General features: G+C 34.7%; 1 protein-coding gene and 2 long non-coding RNA genes across 3 annotated transcripts in view; 1 reads left to right on the top strand and 2 right to left on the bottom strand.

Moving 5' to 3' along the window:
• The window catches only part of LOC119083226, a 15,895-nt gene extending 8,766 nt beyond the window's left edge, over positions 1-7,129 (bottom strand). Inside the window, exon 1 of the long non-coding RNA XR_005088821.1 lies at positions 7,099-7,129. This is a non-coding gene — a long non-coding RNA (uncharacterized LOC119083226). The remainder of the gene's footprint in view (positions 1-7,098) is intronic.
• The window catches only part of LOC119083227, a 22,792-nt gene extending 958 nt beyond the window's left edge, over positions 1-21,834 (top strand). Inside the window, exons 2-3 of the long non-coding RNA XR_005088822.1 lie at positions 6,405-6,413; positions 21,752-21,834. This is a non-coding gene — a long non-coding RNA (uncharacterized LOC119083227). The remainder of the gene's footprint in view (positions 1-6,404; positions 6,414-21,751) is intronic.
• On the bottom strand, positions 8,112-9,730 carry LOC119083224. The gene is made up of 3 exons (XM_037192890.1): positions 8,773-9,730; positions 8,294-8,535; positions 8,112-8,235 (listed from the first exon to the last, which is right to left on the bottom strand). Exons 1-3 carry the CDS (start codon positions 9,692-9,694, stop codon positions 8,179-8,181), a joined length of 1,221 nt encoding a protein of 406 aa, XP_037048785.1. The 5' UTR covers positions 9,695-9,730; the 3' UTR covers positions 8,112-8,178.

The raw sequence follows: 21,834 nt of genomic DNA, 5'->3' as shown, positions 1-21,834 counted from the left end.
CAGAACTTTTCCGCGGAACTGACTATAGGGTGTTGTAGCTGGACTTACCCTCTTTCGTTCCTCGTATAATACACCCCAGAAAAATTGTGTTGCAAGCCACAAAGTTAGTCGAAGTAAAATGTCGCTCCAATAGACCCATATTTTTCAGTGTTTTCAACTTGTTTTTGGTGTTCAAACAGGCTGGAGCGATAGGAATGAAATAAACTAAATCAAAATTACATGTTCAGCTCGAAATTGTGCTGAACCGTGCGATCATTGTCCTTGAAAATGTTGCTTTCCTCCTACTTCGTAGTAGGTGGAAAACATCATTTATTTGACTTCATAAAAATATCAGGAACTCAATTGCTTTCACCGAATATGGGCTTTTTGTAAAGCAGAGATGCGCATCGTTCATTTACAGTCAATAAATGGTCACCCAAGATTTAATTTGTACTTCACAAGAGGTCACGACCGTTCCCAGCTATAGAAAATGTGTCAAAAATCCAGTTTTTTTCACAAAAACAATTGTTTTAAGAATACATAGCTTAAGACCTTAACTAAAAGCAGTTAAAATCTCCACAGAAAAAATATTTTTGTAAAAAAACTCGATTTTTATACATTTTCCATAGCTGGGAACGGTCGTGACCTCTTGTGAAGTACAAATTACATCTTGGGTGACCATTTATTGACTGCAAATGAACGATGCGCATCTCTGCTTTACAATAAGCCCATATTCGGTGAAAGCAATTGAGTTCCTGATATTTTTATGAAGTCAAATAAATGATGTTTTCCACCTACTACGAAGTAAGAGGAAAGCAACATTTTCAAGGACAATGATCGCACGGTTCAGCACAATTTCGAGCTGAACATGTAATTTTGATTTAGTTTATTTCATTCCTATCGCTCCAGCCTGTTTGAAGACCAAAAACAAGTTGAAAACACTGAAAAATATGGGTCTATTGGAGCGACATTTTACTTCGACTAACTTTGTGGCTTGCAACACAATTTTTCTGGGGTGTATTATACGTGGAACGAAAGAGGGTAAGTCCAGCTGCAACACCCTATAGTCAGTTCCGCGGAAAAGTTCTGTTGCAAGCCAGCAGCACTGTCCAAACATTCACCATATTTTGGGTCATAAGTCCAGAACGGGTGGCTGTCCTTACCGATGATTATACTCGTTTTGAAGGTCTGCTAGAGGCCTATATTCCTACAACATTTCACATTTTAGAAAGATTTCTATCTCGAGCTATCACCGAAAAACTGTTTTCACGACCCATTGACATGCTATTACTTTCACGTGTTCACTCCGAAAATGGGAAACTAACAGAAAAAGTAAAAGATCCCTATTTCTCAGAATTGAAAGACGATTCAAACGAGCTATAGCTTGCCCGGATCGCCGAACCATGGTATTCATTTTCACCAAAATTGGTTCAAGTTTTGGCGATATCACTCTTAATGGTTGCATTGAATGGCAGTTTTCTCAAACATTACTATCTTGACAACCATAAACGTTCTTCATTCCTCCATTGGTGAAGTTAAACAGACAGAAGTTTAGCGATGTTATTAAGTAATTTCCTCTCCGGAAGAAGCTATATAAATCTGACAGTAAGTATATGAAGAGAATGAACGACTGGGAATATATTTTCTATATCAGATAAGGTTTTGAATTAAATTTTACATTAAAAGGAGTAAATCTTTCGACTTGAATTTGTTTGAATGGGTGAAGCCTTTTGATGCGAAAATAAACTCAATTCATACAATGTAAAAGGTAAAAATAATCTGTTGTTGGCAAAGTTTAAGATCAGTTGTCGAAAACCGAAAATCCGACAAGAAAGGAAACGAGTTTGAGGTCATACATTTCGTCTGAATGGTTTTTTCTCCGATTTTCTTCATTCAATTTCGAAGAAATTCTCCCACGTTTTGTTCCACAAGTAAGATATCTTAATTTAAAAATGTTGTAAGTTGAACAGAATTCGTTTCGTTTGAAGAAAAAAGTCTTCAAAAATTGTAAATTGTTGAATATGAAACGGGAGAAGGACTCACAAAGGAATGTTGATTGAAGAGGTCAATACCATTTTGAAAAAGATGTCTCTACATTGAATGGAATTTCATTATGTGAGGTGTACCCATCCCACCCATCCTTAAACACAATAATTCTCATATTATGTGAACAGTAAACTATGAAAATTTATATTAGAATCCCAAAGATGGTATGGGGGTGGGATATGATGGTATTTTAAATGGTTTCACGTTTGTGCTACATTCAAACATTCTATTCATTTCGATATTCTTCCATTGTACCATTAAACGTTTGAACAATACTGCAAATGAAGGGCTCTTAGGCATAATTAAATGCGAAGTTTACGTCTAAATTAAACTCGAGCAAACTTAGTTTTCCATTTGAAGCTAAAAAAATACCACTCAACTCATTTAAGCGCTTATACTATCAGTAAAAACTTGGATTACTTTTAATTGGAATTGAAAATCGATCCATAAATAATGTAAATTGAGGGATTTCTAGAAGTTATTTCAAAGAAGTAGAATGATAAAATCTATCACTTTCTTTTGTGTCAAAACGCCCTACTTTTAATGATTTATCCATTAACATTGAGATCCAAACCATTGAGTATTGAGTCGTTTATTTTGCTCATGAAGCCCCCCAGAAATGAATTTGAGCGCTAGTGTCCGATAAGGAAAACGAGTTTCTAGGAAATGTAGCGAGTTAAATCTTTTACTTCATTATTTTTAACATACATTTTACAAGATGATATTAGGTTGTACTCATCGCTTATCTTCGTCGTCGTTGATGATAACAGATCACTATCTGTTTCTAGAGGGGTTAATAGAGAAGCTGAAAATATTTTTTGTGTTGTGTAAGTAGAACTTACAGTAATAGTTACAAGTGCAATTGGAGGAATAATTTCACTGGCAAGCGTATCACTAAACTACATAACTAAATAAAAACATATTGGGGGCCATTCATAAATTTTGTAACGCAAGAGTGGGAAGGGTGGTCTAAGGCTTGCATGACAGAAGAATAGAATAGAATGCCTGACGTTTCCGTGGAATAATAAGTTTGTCTCCAATCGCACGGAATGTTTAACTATTATTTATAACTTAGCTTTTGAAACAATTGGATTATTTCGATATTCCCAAAAAACCCTTAATTGTGTAGATCACCTCGTGACCCATGTTCCTCGTGTTAAAATACAATTTCGATTAACCTTTACTTTAATGGAAAATCCAAATCGCAGAACTCGGTTACATTGTTTCTAATAATAACGAATAAAACAGTCACAACTCAAATTCATAGTCTTAAAAAAACTGTAGAACTAGGAGGTAAGATGATAAAATTAAAATCGTGCTAATCACCAACGATTTTATTATTGATTATCACTAGAAAAAAATGCTATTTTACGACATAGTTTAACGGATAAAAATGCAAGTCAACCGAACATGAGGTATCGATAAAATAATCGAGGAATAGGCAAAGTACGAAAAAAGCCGTACATAAGAAACGATTGAGATAGATTTACACGATAGATGGAAAATATGTTCTGGCGTGACTGGAATTTAAAATGTTACACAGAAAATAGCTGGTGATACGTTCGGGAATTTGTGAACATTCCTCTTCGTATATGCAATATAACGTGAACCTTCTTCATCGTCTCGGATACGGTTTAAGCGAGACACTAGCCCATTGGCACAAACGTTCATACAATGTTGCTGGTAAGGTATATACAAAAGTTAATCCTTTTCGAAATGGTAAACACTTCAGTCGACGATTGGAAAAAAAATCATCGAGAGTTTTTGTTGCCACTGGCACATAAATGAATATATGAACATGAATGTACGCACAGCACATACTTATAAAGCTAAGCGACCATAGATATAAATACCAAACCTCTTGTGTGTGAGAGAAGCCGACAAAAGGTTTCTTATACGACATTGTATCCAAACTGGAAACGGGATCACGACACAAGATATCTTACAGAATGCGTGACTTGGTTGTGCAATACGTAAGTTTTAAATAAAAAATAAGGATGTGTGGTGGTATAAGCGGAACCATAGTAAATATTTTAAGTCTGAAAGAAGTTTTATTGACTTCATTTTATCAAAGGACAGGTTCATAACAAGAAAAAGGTTGAGATGGGTAACATACGACCAATATATTGAGGAAATTCAATAACCAATTCCAATTCAAATTGTATCTCATGCAGAATGTTGTCACTTCTACACGTTTAGAGATAATAGTTTATTAAACAGTGTTAGCTACTTTATGAGTGGTCCTCATTGTAGACTCAGATGTCATAGTCAACACTCATAACATTTCAGATAGAAAGATAGAAAGGTTTAATCCCATCTAAGAGTCTGTTTGCTAGAACACTATACAACCTTAACGTTTCAAGCCATCGATGTTTAAGATATATTTTAAATTCCTAGAAAAGTTGGAAATCATCGAAAACGAATGTACCTTGACCAAGTTCCCCATGTCAATTAGTTTTTAATGCGACAGTAAATTCGCAAATCTTGTACTTCAATTTTGTTAACATGTATTTTACTATATAAAGGACCATATTACCTCCAGCTTGACATTATTTTTGTCGTCGTTATCGATAACAGATGAATAGCCGCCGTGACTAATAATGAATAGTCGCATTCACTACTTTCACCGAGATGAAATGTGAATAAACTTGTGAATAAGAAAATGCAGGATAAAGGACAGGATACATAAATCAATCTGTTCCTAATGTCCGGGCATTCCACAAAAAAACATTAAGATTACCAACACTGTACAGCCAGTTATGTGAGTCGGAAAATGCATTTTCAATGCCATCAAAATATTACATTCGTTCCACTGGTTCACATTTCACAAGAAAAACGACAGTGTGCAAAAACGAAAGAAAAATTCCGAGAAGAAATTTACCAAATCACGGAAAACGTGGACTGTGGAACCAGCTTGCATTTATGATAAACGATTTGTATGCAGAGCACGTTCGAAATGCAATTTTACTTGAGAATGCGAAGTCGATATAAACGCATAGCATGAAGTGTAGCTAAAAATTTTCGGACGAGTCAGTTTTGGAAAATATCGGAATGGAATAAACTAAACTTAACGGGATATGTCATAAACAACACTGACACCTGTCATCACGATTTCTAGAGGCATCACATGAACGTTTTATGCACATTTATTCCAGCACAAAACCGTAATTTTATTCCAACGAATGATCTAATTTCCCTAGTCAGAAACAACTCCAAACAGAAAATTTTCTATCCAATTTGAAGTTTTGTTTCCTGAATCACGATCCCATGCAATAATACAGTAAAAAGACAGGCAATTATTTCGATGATACATAGGTGTTTGAATAGATGTATCAACGGTGCAGTTAAACACTCGGTTTATCGAATGTATTCACCTAAATACTGAAGGAGAAATTGTGGTAGCTGAAACGTATAATTTATACGGTTTTATGCAGATCATTGAGTATGAGTAGCGTTTCAATAATTATTCTATTTCAATGATACAACATCAACGTGGAATATTGTGCACCATTTATTACATGCACATCAGTTGTACACCATCGCTGCGAAAGTAAAGTGTAATTCTAATCATAATAAAACTGTGATTGTTTTCGGCGTGAAGTTGAATGAATGGGACTATTTGAAGGTGGTTGCCGTTAAATTGTTTTAAAACTAGGTCCCATCTTCTGGATGGGTTGGGTCCCTTGACTGATCCTTATTTAATTGGTTATTCGACTAGTTTATATTAAGAGTCAATTCGCCAATTTCTCAGATAATTGGAAAACCAGCTCGCACCGATATGATTGAGTTGTAGCTCATTCGATTCGTCGTTCAATTCTAGCGAACAGGTATCTGCTATTTAAAAAAAAAAAAAACAAAATCCAGTTTGGGTGTAATATGTCTACATGTCATGTGATGTCCAGATTGTTTTTGAAAAAACTAAATTTTAAACGATATTATCGTTCTGGACGATATTATCGTTCTGGACGATATTATCGTTCTGGACGATATTATCGTTCTGGACGATATTATCGTTCTGGACGATATTATCGTTCTGGACGATATTATCGTCCAGATCGATATTGGCGTCCAAACAATTCGTAAAAGGAAAATTACTCAGATTCGAATGAAAAGTTTCATTTTCCAAAAAATTCTTAAAAGGAAAATGACTGATTCGGGTGAAATGTTTAATTTTCTCAAGAAGTCTTGAAAGAAAACTTACTTTGATTTGAATGAAAATTTTAAATTTGCAAACTATTTTTAAAAGGAAAATTACTCTGATTTGGATGAAGGGTTTAATCTTCCAAACATTTCTTAAAAAGAAAATTAATAATTTTTGGTTGAAAAGACTTACCTTGGAATCGTCGAGTTTAAGTTCAAAAAATAGATTGTCAACTGAGTAAATAGTAGTTTCAAACACTGATTCTTACAAGACTGACACAACAGTCTGAAAGTAAGCTTCTCTGTGACACTCTACTTTGCATGTTTTCAAATCGAAAACGTCGCTTTAATTTTTTTCCGCCGTCTCAGCTATATAAAGTTTTCGAATTCGAGCTCTTCACTGTAAGATAAAAGTTGAATTCACTGAAAATAACAACGGATAACGGTTTGGTTGACTGTATAAAGTGAAATAAATCACCGTAATAAACAGCAGATGTTTCGATGAAGGATACAAACGACAATAAAATGATGCCTCTTACAGAAGCCATTATTTAAATGTCTACAATATAATACAGTGTAGACGCCGAGAAAGTAAGAAAGCGAAAATGTTGAACACTCAATAAATCGGATGAGGTGTTTGATACACACTCTGTTCCGAAAAAGGGTGGAACAGGGCGGAACAGCTTTCATTATGCATGTAAATATTGAAGCTTTAAATTGCTCGAAAGGATTTTATGAATGAAGGTGTCGTAACCACGTCGAGTACCGTAATTTTTCACGTTACTTGACCTTGACACTCATTTAGAGAGAAGAGTAACTCTCTGATAAAACACTCTTCAGATGTGAATTGGTAAAATTTTGACATGTGATCGTGTGAGCTACCAAGTTGTGCGGTAATAAATAACTGGTGGCATATTGAATGAACTTTGGTACAATAGAGTGTTCCATTTCGGATATAGTTCACTTTTATGCATACAAAAAATGAATTACGTGTTCACTTTCGGTATTTTTTATATGACGATGCCGTGGGACAAACTTGAACCATCTCCGAAATGGAACACTCTATATAAGATTTGTATGCTTGCTAAGAGGACCGAAAGTAAAGAAATGTCAATTGAAGGGGCGAAAGCGAAAGCTTTCGCCCAGCGAATTGACAGCTTTACTTTCGGTCCTCTTAGCAAGCATACAAAACTTAATACGTAACTCTTTCGGCCTACTCAATCGATACGTAAATAACTATTATGCATCTCTTTCCAAAATTGTTATCGAAACGTGTGGGCATTGCTGGTCGAGCCGAAGGCGATTTTTCCATAGACGGGTTACGACTAGAAACCAATTTGAACAACATCTCGTTAGTGTTTATGACTGACTGGTTCAATCTCTATCAATTAAAACGTTATTTTGTCAACCAGGTGTGCGTGATAATAATTTTGAATTTTTTATATTCAAAATTCCTGCTTCAATAATTATATTTAGTTGCATATTTAACAATTTCATTCATTTCGATTTTTGATTTGTAGTATAGCGTGTCTATTAGGCACTGTCTATGTCACGGACTATTTTTAGGAATAGGATCAGTTTTGGTAAATTTAATTTAAAATGCCTCAAAACAGGCCCTGACTGTATTCAAGTCCAGTCGTATTAATCAGAAAAGCTTCAGCTAACCACTGCCTAACACCTAGCTGACGGTGGTGCTGGTTCTCAGAAACATCTCAGGAGATTTCACAAAACATTGGTTACTTGAATAGCACTTCCCTCCCCCAACTCATTTATGAAAAAAAACTGTAATGGAAACTTACAAGTTTAATCAGCATTCGTTCAGTCCCACCGTGTGACTTAAACGTGAAACAAGAAAACCTGAAGTAAATAATGTCAGGTTCAGATTGACAGCATTGACTTTGTAGCAGTTCGTTTTAACAAAATTAAAGAAAGCTTAATTTGCTTAAGATGACGTGCTTTATTCAACCTCAAGACTGGATTCAACAAAATGTAAAAGCTTTGAAAACATTCCAATTAAGATGTGGAAAATTGAACCAATAGCATGACGTAGGTCATAGCGCCTGTGATGATCTGAAATTACGGAAACAAATGGTAAGTGTTAGGCACAACCTAGATAGCGACTTCTTACAGTGGCCAAAAATGGTTGAGTTAAATAGCAAAAGCCTCCAACTGTGAACTCAATCGGTTGCTGCACGATTTGTGTAGAAAATTCTGTTAAAATTGCTGAAATGCCAAACTCTCTCTCCAATTTGTTGCACTCGAATTTGTGCAAATGCCTTAAAACATCATTGTTGGCAGCGTATGTTGAACTGCAAGAAAATATCAGCGTGCAAAGACTTGCGAGCATGATGAAGATTGCAAATATCGGGCCTGAAACATTATTTTACGTGACATAATTTGTGCACCACAGACTCGTATGGAACGAAACAATGCCCTTCAAGCATGAGTGGTACTCCAAATAGAGTACTGAAACTGGACAGTGTATCGAACAATTTTTGGCACTGTAAAAAAATGTGAAACAAATTTTCATACAAAATATAGTACTCTATTTGGCAGCTGTTATAAGAAGTACCCTTGCTTGAAGTGCGTTGAACGAAAGCGTCTCACCGACCACACGCTCCATAGGAACATCATTTCGAAGTGACAAGAACACTTTATATCCACTAGACACATTAGAGATGAGAACGAAAATTATAATCAAACAAATCGGAACTGCAATGAACTCGTTCACAATTAAGGATGTCTCATAAATTACGCCGTAGATTCGTTTCAATTTCACGAAAAAGTTGTAGGTTTCATGATTCCTTCTCAACCTGGAATCGTGATTGCGTATCTCTGGATCGATTCTAAAAATTTGGACATTTTTCTGCAGCTGGACGAGACTATCTTTTACGAACCGAAGTTGTTCTCGGACTAAACGAATCAGAAAAGTCCAATAACTGAATGTGATTACAATGAAGAAGTGCGGATAAATTGCAAAAATTGTCCACAAAAATGCATTCGTACTGTTGCTTAGAAAATTGAATAACAGTCCTGCCGAAAAGGATACAATTAAACAAAGCAAAAGTTTGGCCAAAGATTTTTTGAATTCATCGGCAAACGCTTTGTAGTCAACGCATTGGTTTAAACTGAGTAGAGATTTGGAAATAAATTTGCAATTTTTGAAGATCTGTCTGGTCTTTTGTCGCAGCAGTAGAGAGTTTAGTATTGTGGCCACGAGCACAACAATCAACAAGTTGGAGACTGCGAATTGTACAATTTGACCTGTCGCAACATTACCCTGTCTATTCTCACGTTTTGATAAATATATCGCAAATGAAAACGCACAAGATTCACATATCGTCATCATAATATTCACTGCAAATATCCACTTGAACTTCCTATTCAAACTATTCGTCCTACTAGTAGCTTCTAAGGTTTCCGGCAAAATGGAAAAGTATTGAATCCCCATCCATTGATAGATTGACGTAGTCTTTGAGAGAGATTTTTCCATAGACGGGCTACGAGTAGAAACCGATTTGAACAACATCTCGTTCAGTGTTTATGACTGACTGGTTCAATCTCTTTCAATTAAAACATTACTTTGTCAACCAGATGTGCGTGATAGTAATTTTGAATTATTTATATTCAAATTTCCAGTTTCAACAATTAAAATAATGCAATCATGTCATTTCATTTCGATTTTTGATTTACTTTTGTCACGGACTATTTTTAGGAATTTTAAAATTACCTAAAAATAAAGTTACAGTGATAAACTCTCTAAATGACCGTGTTTGGCTAAATCTCTTATTTCTCCAACTTCTCTCATTTCTCCATAACGAATATATAAATAAATGAGAGAAGTAAGAGAAATAAGAAATTTAGAAAAAGACGGCTATTTAAGTGTCCACTCCACTCAACAAAAAGTACTCCGTGAGAGAGCGAGTTGTCAAATAAACAAAGAAAAAATTGAAAAATTTCAATTCTGTCTCTCACATGGAGAACTTTTTTGGTAAGAGGAAACTTAAGCATTAGAGAGTTTATCACTGGCTTTGAAAATAGTGACGCATTTTGTTTCAGTCGTCTTTCAGTTTATTCACTCATACAAACAATAGTTATTTGCATCACATGGATTGAAACCACGAAATTACACTATACGTGTATACTTATGCAAAAATTATTCTCGTGGTATACGAACTCACTCATATATTGTGATTGAGTGGTTTCAATCCTGTGATGCACACAACTTTACACTCGTCACACCATGAAATACACAAACAACAAAATCAAATATAATAACACACCGTTCAAGGTTGAACTTGAATGTATAGATAAAGAATGAGAATAAAAACGAAACCGAAAATACGCGATGTAAAGCCGAACGAGTTGATCGTTCGATGTGCATCACGCTACTCGTTGATACGGAGAGTAAGCTCCGCCTTCGTATCAAATTTCTCTCTTTGACGAATAACATAAACAAACTCCACCATTAAGTAAAACATCGCCTGTTTGCAAGGTCTGCTGAGAGAGAACTAAAAAAGTGGGGTTTCCGATAACTTTTGACGCGTGATATTCAGTGTTTTCATGGTTTGGCGAGTGTAAAAGTTTTTAAACGATTTTACCACTACCACGCGCGTGCGTGCAACTGTTCCCCCTTAAGCCATATACAACGAGCGAACGGAAAACAATTAGTTGCTCATTTTTGGTCAAATGGAGAAAAATGTAGACCACAACCAGATCTTCTTGGCCAGAAATATGTCAATACGTTTTATGATTTTTTTTTCTGGTATTCTAGGTCCTGAGTGTATTCAAATCCAGACCAATGAATCAGCAAATCTACAGTTAACTGTCAACAAGCTTCTTGGAAGAACACTGACAAAGGAAAATTAAGGCTAGGTAAGTACTGCTCGGAACAGGTCACATTTGACCTGACTTAAGCTGAAACGAGAAAACTAGAAGTAAGTCATGTCAGGTCCAACCTGAATAAACGTGGACATACAATTTTTATTTCAGCTCTTGACGTTCAGACATCGGTGCACCTGAAATGAGAAAGCCTGATTCAAATTAGGTCGGGCTCGAGTTGAACCTGAAATCTTATATTCGGGATAAGGTAGACCTGAACCTGATCGGTGCCTTACTAAGTGAAAGAATGAAAACGTTATGTGAATGCTCTTTTGGATCTACAAAAATGTTGTGTCAATTTTCACAGTTGACTGGCATTGTTCACTGTTCAGTTCAGTACTTTATTATTAAAAATAATTAATCATTATGCAAGTGTTCAATTAAATAAATGAAACACGAAGCCGTGTCATTTAATTTATTTTTTAATTCGAATGTTTGCATGTCTGAACGCCTCGATAAGTACTCTCGAAATGGAAAGCAAGCTGATTTTTTGTACAGTCACCTTTATTTTGACAGATTTTGAAACGTAATTTGAAATTTTTTACTCAGCACATTAACCAGGGCGCAAGTTCTCGTGAATTTAATAATTCGTAACTTGACAGGTGACAAGTGTTCCATATGATTCATAACTTTTAAGGTGACTTTCAAGTTATGAATTCATGAGAATCGGCGCCCAGAGCTCATTATGTCAGAAGAAAATAAACGTTAGAAGTGTTTTCTTAATTAAAAAATTTCAGGTCAAATGTAACAGATTTTTGTATAATTCTTCTACATTTCTACTTTCTAGTACATCTTATCATAAGGTTACTAACGTCAGAGCTCCATTTTTTTGTGAACAAACTTCACCTGGTGAAGTTGTATCACGAGGAAAAAAGAGCAAAGAATGAAATACTGAAAAAAAGTTGGCGCCTCGACAGGCCAACCGGGTTTTCCTATAAAATATTTTCTTTTTTTGTGAAGATTTGTTAACATCTCACTCGTATAAAACCTGAGGCCATTCTATCTGTCATATATACTGTAAAATTTACAATATTTATACACACTGGCTATAGTCATACATAAAACATTTGCATATTTTGTTCACAATTTCCTAGATTCTCCATGTTGTATAATAAATGAAACCGTTAAAGCATCTGGCACTCTCAGATGGGAAAAAAGGGTTTTCCACAGCTTTCATCTATAACATGACACACGTTATGTGTATGACGTAATTTTCAAGAACAGAGACAAGAAAAAATGGTTGAAATTTGAAATAGAAAAGGTTACGTTGGGTTTTATGTTGTGCAATAAAATATTGTAAATGATAGGCCGTTTCTTATCCATAGTCAGGTGGAAAGAATTTCTTCCTTATTTACGTTTCTGAAATAAAAAAAAAAATAGATGAAGGACGTAGGTAGATAGATTTACGGCTAAGGAACTGAAATTCTACGGAAATTTAAATCAATTAATTTTCCGGTCAGATAAATAAAATAGCCTCTCAATCGTTCACTTGACATCGATGTCGTAGGCTGATCCACAAATTTAATAAATTTCTGCTTCGAGTATGTATGAGACGAGTATGTATAATAGTCATTTGCATAACAAGGCATAAAAAGTACAGTTTTTGTCTGAAGTTGATCCAAGGCGAAGCCGAGGTCAATAAACGAACGAAAACTTGACTTTTTCACTTTTATTCCGAGTTATGCAATGGATTTTGTGTGTCAATGCGGTCGAAAGTTCATGAAATTCGATGAAAAGAACGATTTTCGGCCAGCAGGCATGTGAAAGTTTTTTCATGTAGCTGGATTTTCTTTTGTACCAACTGTCACTTTATTTCCGAACATACAATCCATTTGTCGGCGATGAAACGTCACCATATATCGCTAGTGCATGAATATCAATGTCAACGTTTTCTTTACTCCATCGTGAAAGCATTGTTCGCACTTACACTAACAATGATTTGGATATGGCAAATTGAAGTGAAAAAGCACAAATAAATTGGAACCATTAGTGAAAGGACACAAACAGAAAATGGGGAAAATGGTGTTCCACATTTGTGGCGTAGTACCGTAACACTCTAGAAAACAATGTTAAGTGGAATTTGGGGTGGTGAAAACTGTACAAAATAAAAATGAAATTAAGTCGAGTGTAAAAATGACGTTGTCATACATTAAATCAAATTTTCAATTTTCTTTATTTTCAACGTTGGTGTCCACGAAATGAGGTAATAATTTTTGTCGTTGACAAGTGTAAATCATTAAATGTTACAATGTGTTGTTTAAGCATAAATTTGAAGACAGTTGCAATTCTCGTTCACTCAAATTTAACAACTGTGCCTCAACCTCTCGTAGTATTATCCAGAGAAATATTATATTGAATTGAAATAATAATTTCATCACAATTCCAGGAATTGCAGCAAAACTTCATCAGATATCGTTATAATTCCCACATGAGGCAAAGTTTCTAATCCGATTATTGTTGTAAATTACCTGGCTACCAATCAATACTGAAATCGATTTTATTAAAAGTCGACAAAGGAAAACACATCGGAGTATCTCAACACTATATATAAGTTAGTCGCTTATAAATCTATGAGCTGCTGATGTTGAGTTTCGAGATAGATGTTTTTGAGACAATAATGGCGAAAATAGTTCAATTTACCTTTATTTTGTCCATAGTCTAGAGGAAAAAGTCTGATCACATTTAAATTTTCCATTTATATCAGCATTTACAATGCTCACATGATACAAGACATGGTTATGCAGCTGCGGGAATGGACCAACAAAAAACCTTTTCGGCCATTATTTCCAAGGCTGTACACTTTGGGGAGGTCACGCAGTTACAGATACGCAGGTTACACAACACACTTGATGATAACATGGCGGATTTCATACAAAAATTCACCCACTGTGATGATTGTCATCGCCGTGATGATGTGGTGAATTTTATTTGTATGTAAAATCATCAGACGTGGTGTGTTCCCGCGTATCTAATAAAATGTCGGTCTGCGTGACAGCCTTGATTATTTCAATATTTTCGTAATTTATTATAATTCCTTTAATATGAACTGTAGAATCTCTAGTGGCGCTGAACATGAAAAGTATTTTTTTTTGGATGTTGTGCTCCTCTTCCATCAAAGACTTTCAAAGGATAAAATTTGAGGAAATGTGAAAGCTTAATCGAAAGTATGACGAAATTTTTATTATTTTACATAGTAACAGCGCTAAGGGACGAGTAACGAAAATATCTGACAGTCAGTGAAAATATACATAAGACATTCAAATATAGCTCCGGTTTAAGAAAAGTCTTTGAGATTTTCCAGTACACTTCAAATTGAAGGACTTATAATAAATTACGAAGAAATTGACTTATTCCAATAACGGTCAAAAAGGTGGGTTTCTCGGTCGATTCCCGCAGCTCCCTGCATTAAAAATTGAGTTAAGTTTCTTTTTTAATGGAAACCGAACATATGGGAGTATGGGAGAGGTAGTTTTTTTTAGTTTGTTTCTGGTTCTTATAAAAGAAAGGTGGCTTAACGAGTAGAGAAAAACTGAAAGTACTTTGCATCTAAGAGCGAGAATATTCAAGAAAAGTTTCGTAATCGACTTTTATGCAATAAGACTCTTATCATATAAGAGACGTTTTTTCTTTGAGGATTTTATGTACTTCACGAATGTCTTATACATGGTGATGTCGGTTTCAAATTAATTGAGAACGATGTAGATTTTGCTTTTGTAATTCATATATGTATCTCAAATCTTCGGGAGCAATAATGGAAACGATGCTTCTTTTAAAACATTCATTCAATAGTTCCACAAGAATAGAATAGAATATATGGTTTCCCGTAACTACTGAATTCGGTTTTAGGCATTTTGTGCGATAAGGTGAGGTGATCGGAAAAATGATGAACGTTTTCAAAGGCTTGTCTCAAGAACCTAAATTCATACCAAAATTGTTTCGTTACCACGAAAATTAAATTACCCAAAAGTTGTTCACAATTTTCGATTGAATTCCTTTCATCACATTGGAGACCAAATGTACCTACCTAACGAAGAATTGACGACAAACTTTTTTATGGAAATTCTCCACTCTTTTGGGGTAAAATTTCATCTTAAGAAAAAATTTATTTTCCTATAGAACCGGAAAAAATATGAAACAAATACACGAAAGGTCACAAAACCGCAAAATGATGTTGAAGCCTAGTCAAAGTGAATATTGGATGACCGAATAAGTTTGTTTACGGTATACAGGCTGATAAATATTTAAAATGTTTCCGAGAATTTGCCAATAAATTCCAACCAAACATACCGACTGGACCGATATCATATTTTATTGAAAATTTCAGAAATTGTTTCAAATATACGAATTATGAAGTCGGTGGAGCGAATAAGAGTAAACATATAAATGCCTCTGTGTATTTGGTCGGTGTAATTGAATGAATGAGAAACGAACCATAAGTTTTGCTGATTGCTTCAATTGCTGATTGAACTTCAAGTGTTTTTCGGTTGAATGTGAATGATTTAATTACACCGAATTTCAGAATGAATGACAGTAACAACATGAAAGTAAAATCAAATTGTCATCAAACTTGAAATTCTTGATTTGAAAAGAATTTTGCGCAGCAAAGAATGAACATTGTTTATGCCGAGCAGAAAAGTGTAAAGTAAACAGAAAGTGAATAAACTGTTTATTATAAACATTTGAACAGGTCTTATGCTCAAAACAAACGAGGCATTGAAAACGTGTTTTGGTCCTATTTTTCATGACGAAATTTTCGAAACTGTCAAATGAAGTTAGAACTTTTTCTATTCAAAATCGCGATTGCTGCATCTGTCAATGAAAACTAGGACCAAAACACGTTTTCAATGCCTCGTTTGTTTTGAGCATAAGGTAATGCACTTGAACTGGCAGTGTCAATTTGATCAATAAAGTTCTACACAACAACTTTTCATGCTGATGTCCTAAATTATAAGGAAAATTCAGAAATTTATGCCCAAGACATGAAAATTTTTCTGCGCCATATAATATATCAATGACATTGATATATATATTTTGTATGTCCGTTTTTGCGCTCCTTCCCTTATGGTTTTTTTTTTAGCCCCGTACGAAGTACGAAGGGGCTTATAGGATTACGATGCCGTGTGTAATTGATGGAATTCGAAGCAGACGGTAAGGGCAAAGTGTTTGCCTATGTTCATAGATAACGAATCCGCAATAAAAATTTTGTCCGTCCGTCTGTCCGTCCGTCTGTCACGTCGATATCTTGAGTAAATCAAATCCGATTTCAAAATTTTTTTTTCCCTGAAAGATAGTCAAAAAGTTCGAAGATGGGCATATTCGGGTCGGCCCTTCGTGAGTTAGGGCCACCTAAGTGATTTAAGGTCTTTTGGTGATATTTATGGCAAAATAAACGATGGAAATGTAAATGACACGGCAAATGATAGGTATTGTCAATACCAATCCAAAAAAAAAAAGTTTTTGTAAAATCGGGTGAGTGGACCGTGAGTTAGGGCCTTAGAAGTGAAAAGCTACGAGGGCCCTGTGTGTATTTTACATAGAACTCAAGTAAATTTCATTCGTTTTTCGTAATTTTTGTGGCATTTGGAAGGTAATCAAAAGCCGAATAGAATGTTGTTGAAAAAAAAAAAAATTTGGGTCCTCGGACTAAGGCCACTACTAGGGCCCTATGTGTATTTTACATTGAACTCGAGTAAATTTCATTCGTTTTTCGTAATTTTTGTGTCATTTGGAAGGTAATCAAAGGTCAAATAGAATGTTGTTGAAAAAAATTAAATTTGGGTCCTTGGACTAAGGCCACTACTAGGGCCCTATGTGTATTTTACATTGAACTCGAGTAAATTTCATTCGTTTTTCGTAATTTTTGTGTCATTTGGAAGGTAATCAAAGGCCGAATAGAATGTTGTTGAAAAAAAAATTAAATTTGGGTCCTCGGACTAAGGCCGCTACTAGGGCCGTATGCGTATTTTACATACAGCTCGAGTAAATTTCATCCGTTTTTCGTAATTTTTGTTTCATTTGAAAGATAATCGAACACCGAATAGAATGTTTTTGAAAAAAAAAAATAAATTTGGGTCTTGGACTAAGGCCGCTACTAGGGCCCTATGCGTATTTTACATACAACTCGAGTAAATTTCATCCGTTTTTCGTAATTTTTGTTTCATTTGAAAGATAATCGAACACCGAATAGAATGTTTTTGAAAAAAAAAATTAAATTTGGGTCTTGGACTAAGGCCGCTACTAGGGCCATATGTGTATTTTACATATAACTCGAGCAAATTTCATTCGTTTTTCGTAATTTTTGTTTCATTTGGAAGGTAATCAAAGGCCGAATAGAATGTTGTTGAAAAAAAAATTAAATTTGGGTCCTCGGACTAAGGCCGCTACTAGGGCCATATGTGTATTTTACATATAACTCGAGCAAATTTCATTCGTTTTTCGTAATTTTTGTTTCATTTGGAAGGTAATCAAAGGCCGAATAGAATGTTGTTGAAAAAAAAATTAAATTTGGGTCCTCGGACTAAGGCCGCTACTAGGGCCCTATGTGTATTTTACATATAACTCGAGCAAATTTCATCCGTTTTCCGTATTTTTTGTTTCATTTGGAAGGTAATCAAAGGCCGAATAGAATGTAGTTGAAAAAAAAATTAAATTTGGATCCTCGGACTGAGGCCGATACTAGGCCATATGTGTATTTATACTCAATAAATTAAAATTTTAGGGCTATTTGAAATTTTTGTTTTATTTGAAAGGAACGTCGTACGGGCTTCGTAATTGCGCTATGCGCAATTTCTAAGATGTACGTACACATTACATAATAATTTTACTTTAACTACTTTAACCGGCGCATAGGCTTACGGTCAAAGTAGGGTGACAGACGCACTAGGGTCACGTACGCAATAGATATACGGGTTTGTACGGGGCTCAGTCGCAGCAAACGCTCCGACTGTTCTGATGGCTCGTTTAATTTAATTAAACTATAAAACACCAACGACAATATTTTACGGTCATAGAATCCCAAGAAAATTTATTTTGTGCATCAGCACCATGTGTAATGAAAGTAAAGAATATAAAAAGCCCGGCACAAGAATGAAAAGTTAACATTGACTTTTACAAAGAGAATTTCTTGTCGCAAATAATATTTTCAAAATGAAATATGGCGTGATATGGGCAGAATATTTCGTAATGCTTTCCCATACTTGAACAGATATTTCCGTTTGTTCGAAAATAAGCTGTCTGTGTGTATGTTAGCTTAGCCCATCGCCCACAATGTCTACCATGTCAGACCAGTTAGTGACATTATTGCAACCTCACATTGACTTTGTGAAAATTATGCTGCGGAGAAATTGCATTGCACATGTGGCTATAAAATGGAATTTCAGATTTATTAGGTGCATTATAACATAGTAAAGTACAGAACGAGTTGATTATGTTGATGATTTAGAGATAAAGGGAAAATTGCATTACATGTCATGTAATTAGGTGGCAAATGTTCGCACTTCCAATTAGACATATTCGAAAAACGACTGAGAGAGAACTTAACTCGAATTATTTGTAGGTATAGGTCCATGATTATCGTAATTGTCCATCTGCAAATTTTGTGATTGATTGTCGACAGACATTCACAAACTTGGAAACAGAAATATTTATAACAACAGAACAGACAAGAAAATTTTCTACATACTAAAAACTCACCACGTTATACAAATTCGATTTAATATATTTTTTACATCTAATAAAATGGGGTTCTGCATGACCTTCCCAAAGTCTACAGCCTTGAACAAATGCTCGATTAGAATCATTCCCTGTTTTTTTTTTTTTTAAATACTTCTGATTGTTAGTGAGTGACCAGTGGTCGCAGAGTCACAGTCTGTATTTCCTGTATTAATTTTCACCTAGTTGTTTTGATAGATACATCGCACCTTGTGTCTATAACAGAATCACCAACGTTACATTTATACGTGTGACTTATGAAGTTTTGGAAAAAAAAACTTTCATAAGTTTTAGCACGTGTATTACGTACGATACTTTGTATGTCCAGCTTTGTGGTGGCTAACCACATACACTGGTCACGAGTGGTTGAGTTTGGGAACGAATAGAAATTTATTTCAATTATGATTCGCTAGACTTATTCGTGTGCAAATCGGTATAGTGTTCGATAGAGCACTGTATCGAGTACCACTGTTGCCATGGCCTGATGAGAAATGGTATTTTTGAACTGCATATTAATGCAAAACGTCGAAAGACGTATTTAATTTTCTCACAGATCGAAACAATGGTCGAAAGGTCTTACTATTTATTGGCTTCTAAATTCTTTTGTCAAGGTATTAAAGGTACTAAAACCATGGCAAAAGCCTTTAAAATTTGAAAATTACTTCTCCATATCCGTACGATTCGTTTCTATCTACGGTATATTTGTTGGTTGGAAATCGAAATAAAAATACGTGAAGTCGGTCCTGCTTGAAGAAAATTGTGATTTCTCGTGCCAATGCGAAGTTTATTTCTTCAAATAAGTCTAGCAATTCGAGAGAACTTTCATTCAATTCGGATTGGGGGGGGGAGAGGAGACATGAATTTATATTTTGTTTGAATTATTCCAAAAAAAACATCTCTTTCATTGCTTATTGCTTATTGTGAATACAACCACGGCAGAGTAAAATAAACGAGGCAGTAGCGGTCCATTTTCGAAACGTCAAATAAGGGACCTAATACACTGTATGAAAATGAACTCAAATGAACGACCACTGAACACCGAACACCTAAATTGAAAAATTTTATTCGCAAAAAATGTAGGGCTACTAGATTATTCAGGTCCATAGTCAAACAAGCGCTCCTGCCTGGTTAACTTTACTCTGTCGTGATATAACTCGCAGGTTCATGTTTAATTTTCCTGATTTTAATTACACGTACAATTGTTAAAAGTTTCCTATGTGCTGAATGAGCACCAGCTGAATATCACCAGCTGGATCTACTAACACACACTTATTGTACACACACGTAGAAATGCACTGTGTGTAGGTTGTCTTTGAATTGTTTACAATACAAAGTGTTTTTGTTTGTACACCAGCTGGTGATATTCAGCTCTGGTGCTCATTCTGCACATAGGAAACCTTTAGCAATTGTACCATTTTAAACAAATTTATTTCTACATTTGCATTTTCATAAATAGCGCAGCACCACAACCGCTCTATGTTATATTCAAAATCAAACAACAACAAAAACTGAACGAGAATTTTGTTTAATGAGACGTTTAGAATTTAAATGGAAAAATTAATCTCGAATGTGCGCGTATGATATTATACCAAAAATGGGAAATGATGTGTGTCGCTTTACAAGCACTCGAAATGATAATAAATATCACGCGCAATTATGCTGAAAAGTGATTATGTTTGCGTTGGTTCATCATGCGAAATTTATTTCGAAAATAGCATTTGATAAGCTCGTAAAATTTTCCGATGAAAATATTCCCAGTTTTTTTATTATTATTATTTATCGATGCATTTTAATGTGAATACTCAGTCGAATATCAATGATTTAAATTGGCTTGATTTGTATTAATTTTGTTGCCGAATGGTATGTGTATTATATATTATAATCAAGCTTTAATTTATCGAAATTGCATTAGACGCATGAACGGATTGTACATTGTTCAGTTGTTATATTGAAGGATTTTTTTTTTAAATTCTCATAATGTGGAAGCTCCCAGCTTTGTCTGTTTCTCGGAACAGTATTTTAATTTTACATGCTACAGGCTCTACAAATCGTCCTCATCATAATGCATGCACTTCTTTCAACGCCCTCAACATTGCATAAAAATGCCATTACATAACTTGGAATAAAAAAGAAAGAGCCGTTTCCGTGTGTTTATTTACCTCGGCTTCGCCTCGAATCCTGGGCTTACTTTTCGGAATTTTTTCGGGAATTCTTAAAACATTTTAGGACCTTTTTTTAGAACTTTTTAGGAAATTTTAAGAAGTTAAGAATTTTTGAGAAATAACAGAATCGAAATTCCAAATAATAATCGCTGCTCTGATCACCAAAATCCCCACGAATTCCATAATTTTTGGCAGTTGTCAAACGTACTGTAGCTGCATATATTAGCGGCTCCTTTTGAAATATCGAATAAATTAGCTTCAAGTCAAGTCAGTTTCTTGATGATTACGCAGTACATGGGAATAGAGTTTAGTTAAATTCTATACTTTTGTTATCCACGCCATTAGTCGTATAAATTTATACGTCAGAGAGAGCTTTTTTCTCCTTTGTTACAATCTGTCAGTTTTTCTATTTTGCGATTTAGTATGGAAATGAAAACTAAAATTGAGATATCTTTGATGTTTTAAGTGGTTTTTCATATTTTTTTGGACCAAAATGTTTTAAAATGTGTTTGGAATCGATTGGCATCAACAGATTGTGTGAAAATAATTTTTTCTATTTTATTATTTTGTTAATGTCAATCGATTCCAAACACACTTTAAAACATTTTGGTCCAAAAAATATGAAAAACCACTTAAAATAGCAAAGATATTTCAATTTTAGTTTTCATTTCCATACTAAATGGCAAAATAGAAAAACTGACAGAGGAGAAAAAAGCTCTCTCTGACGTATAAATTTATACGAGTAATGGCGTGGATTAATCAATGCAAAAATTGAACTTGACTTGTAGCAAATTTATTCGGTATTTAAATAATAGACGCGCACACATATGCAGCTTTTGACAACTGCCAAAAATTATGGAATGTAATGTGGATTTATTAAATTCTCAATAGTGGCTGGATTTTAAGAATTAGCCAC

The sequence above is a fragment of the Bradysia coprophila genome, unplaced genomic scaffold (genome assembly GCF_014529535.1).
Source record: "Bradysia coprophila strain Holo2 unplaced genomic scaffold, BU_Bcop_v1 contig_583, whole genome shotgun sequence".
In the NCBI taxonomy this organism is placed as follows: Eukaryota; Metazoa; Arthropoda; class Insecta; order Diptera; family Sciaridae; genus Bradysia; species Bradysia coprophila.
Note: the sequence above shows the minus strand (reverse complement) of the source record. Positions and strands in the feature narration are given on the sequence as shown.

What these genes read in the sequence shown, in the direction of transcription:
- LOC119083224 (XM_037192890.1), bottom strand. Translation starts at nt 9,694, where the DNA reads ATGTTGTTCAAATCGGTTTCTACTCGTAGCCCGTCTATGGAAAAATCT. An exon ending in TCCTATGGAGCGTGTGGTCG is followed by an intron (nt 8,536 to 8,772) that starts GTGAGACGCTTT and finishes ATAATGTTTCAG; the next exon opens with GCCCGATATTTGCAATCTTC. An exon ending in CTCAACCATTTTTGGCCACT is followed by an intron (nt 8,236 to 8,293) that starts GTAAGAAGTCGC and finishes CCGTAATTTCAG; the next exon opens with ATCATCACAGGCGCTATGAC.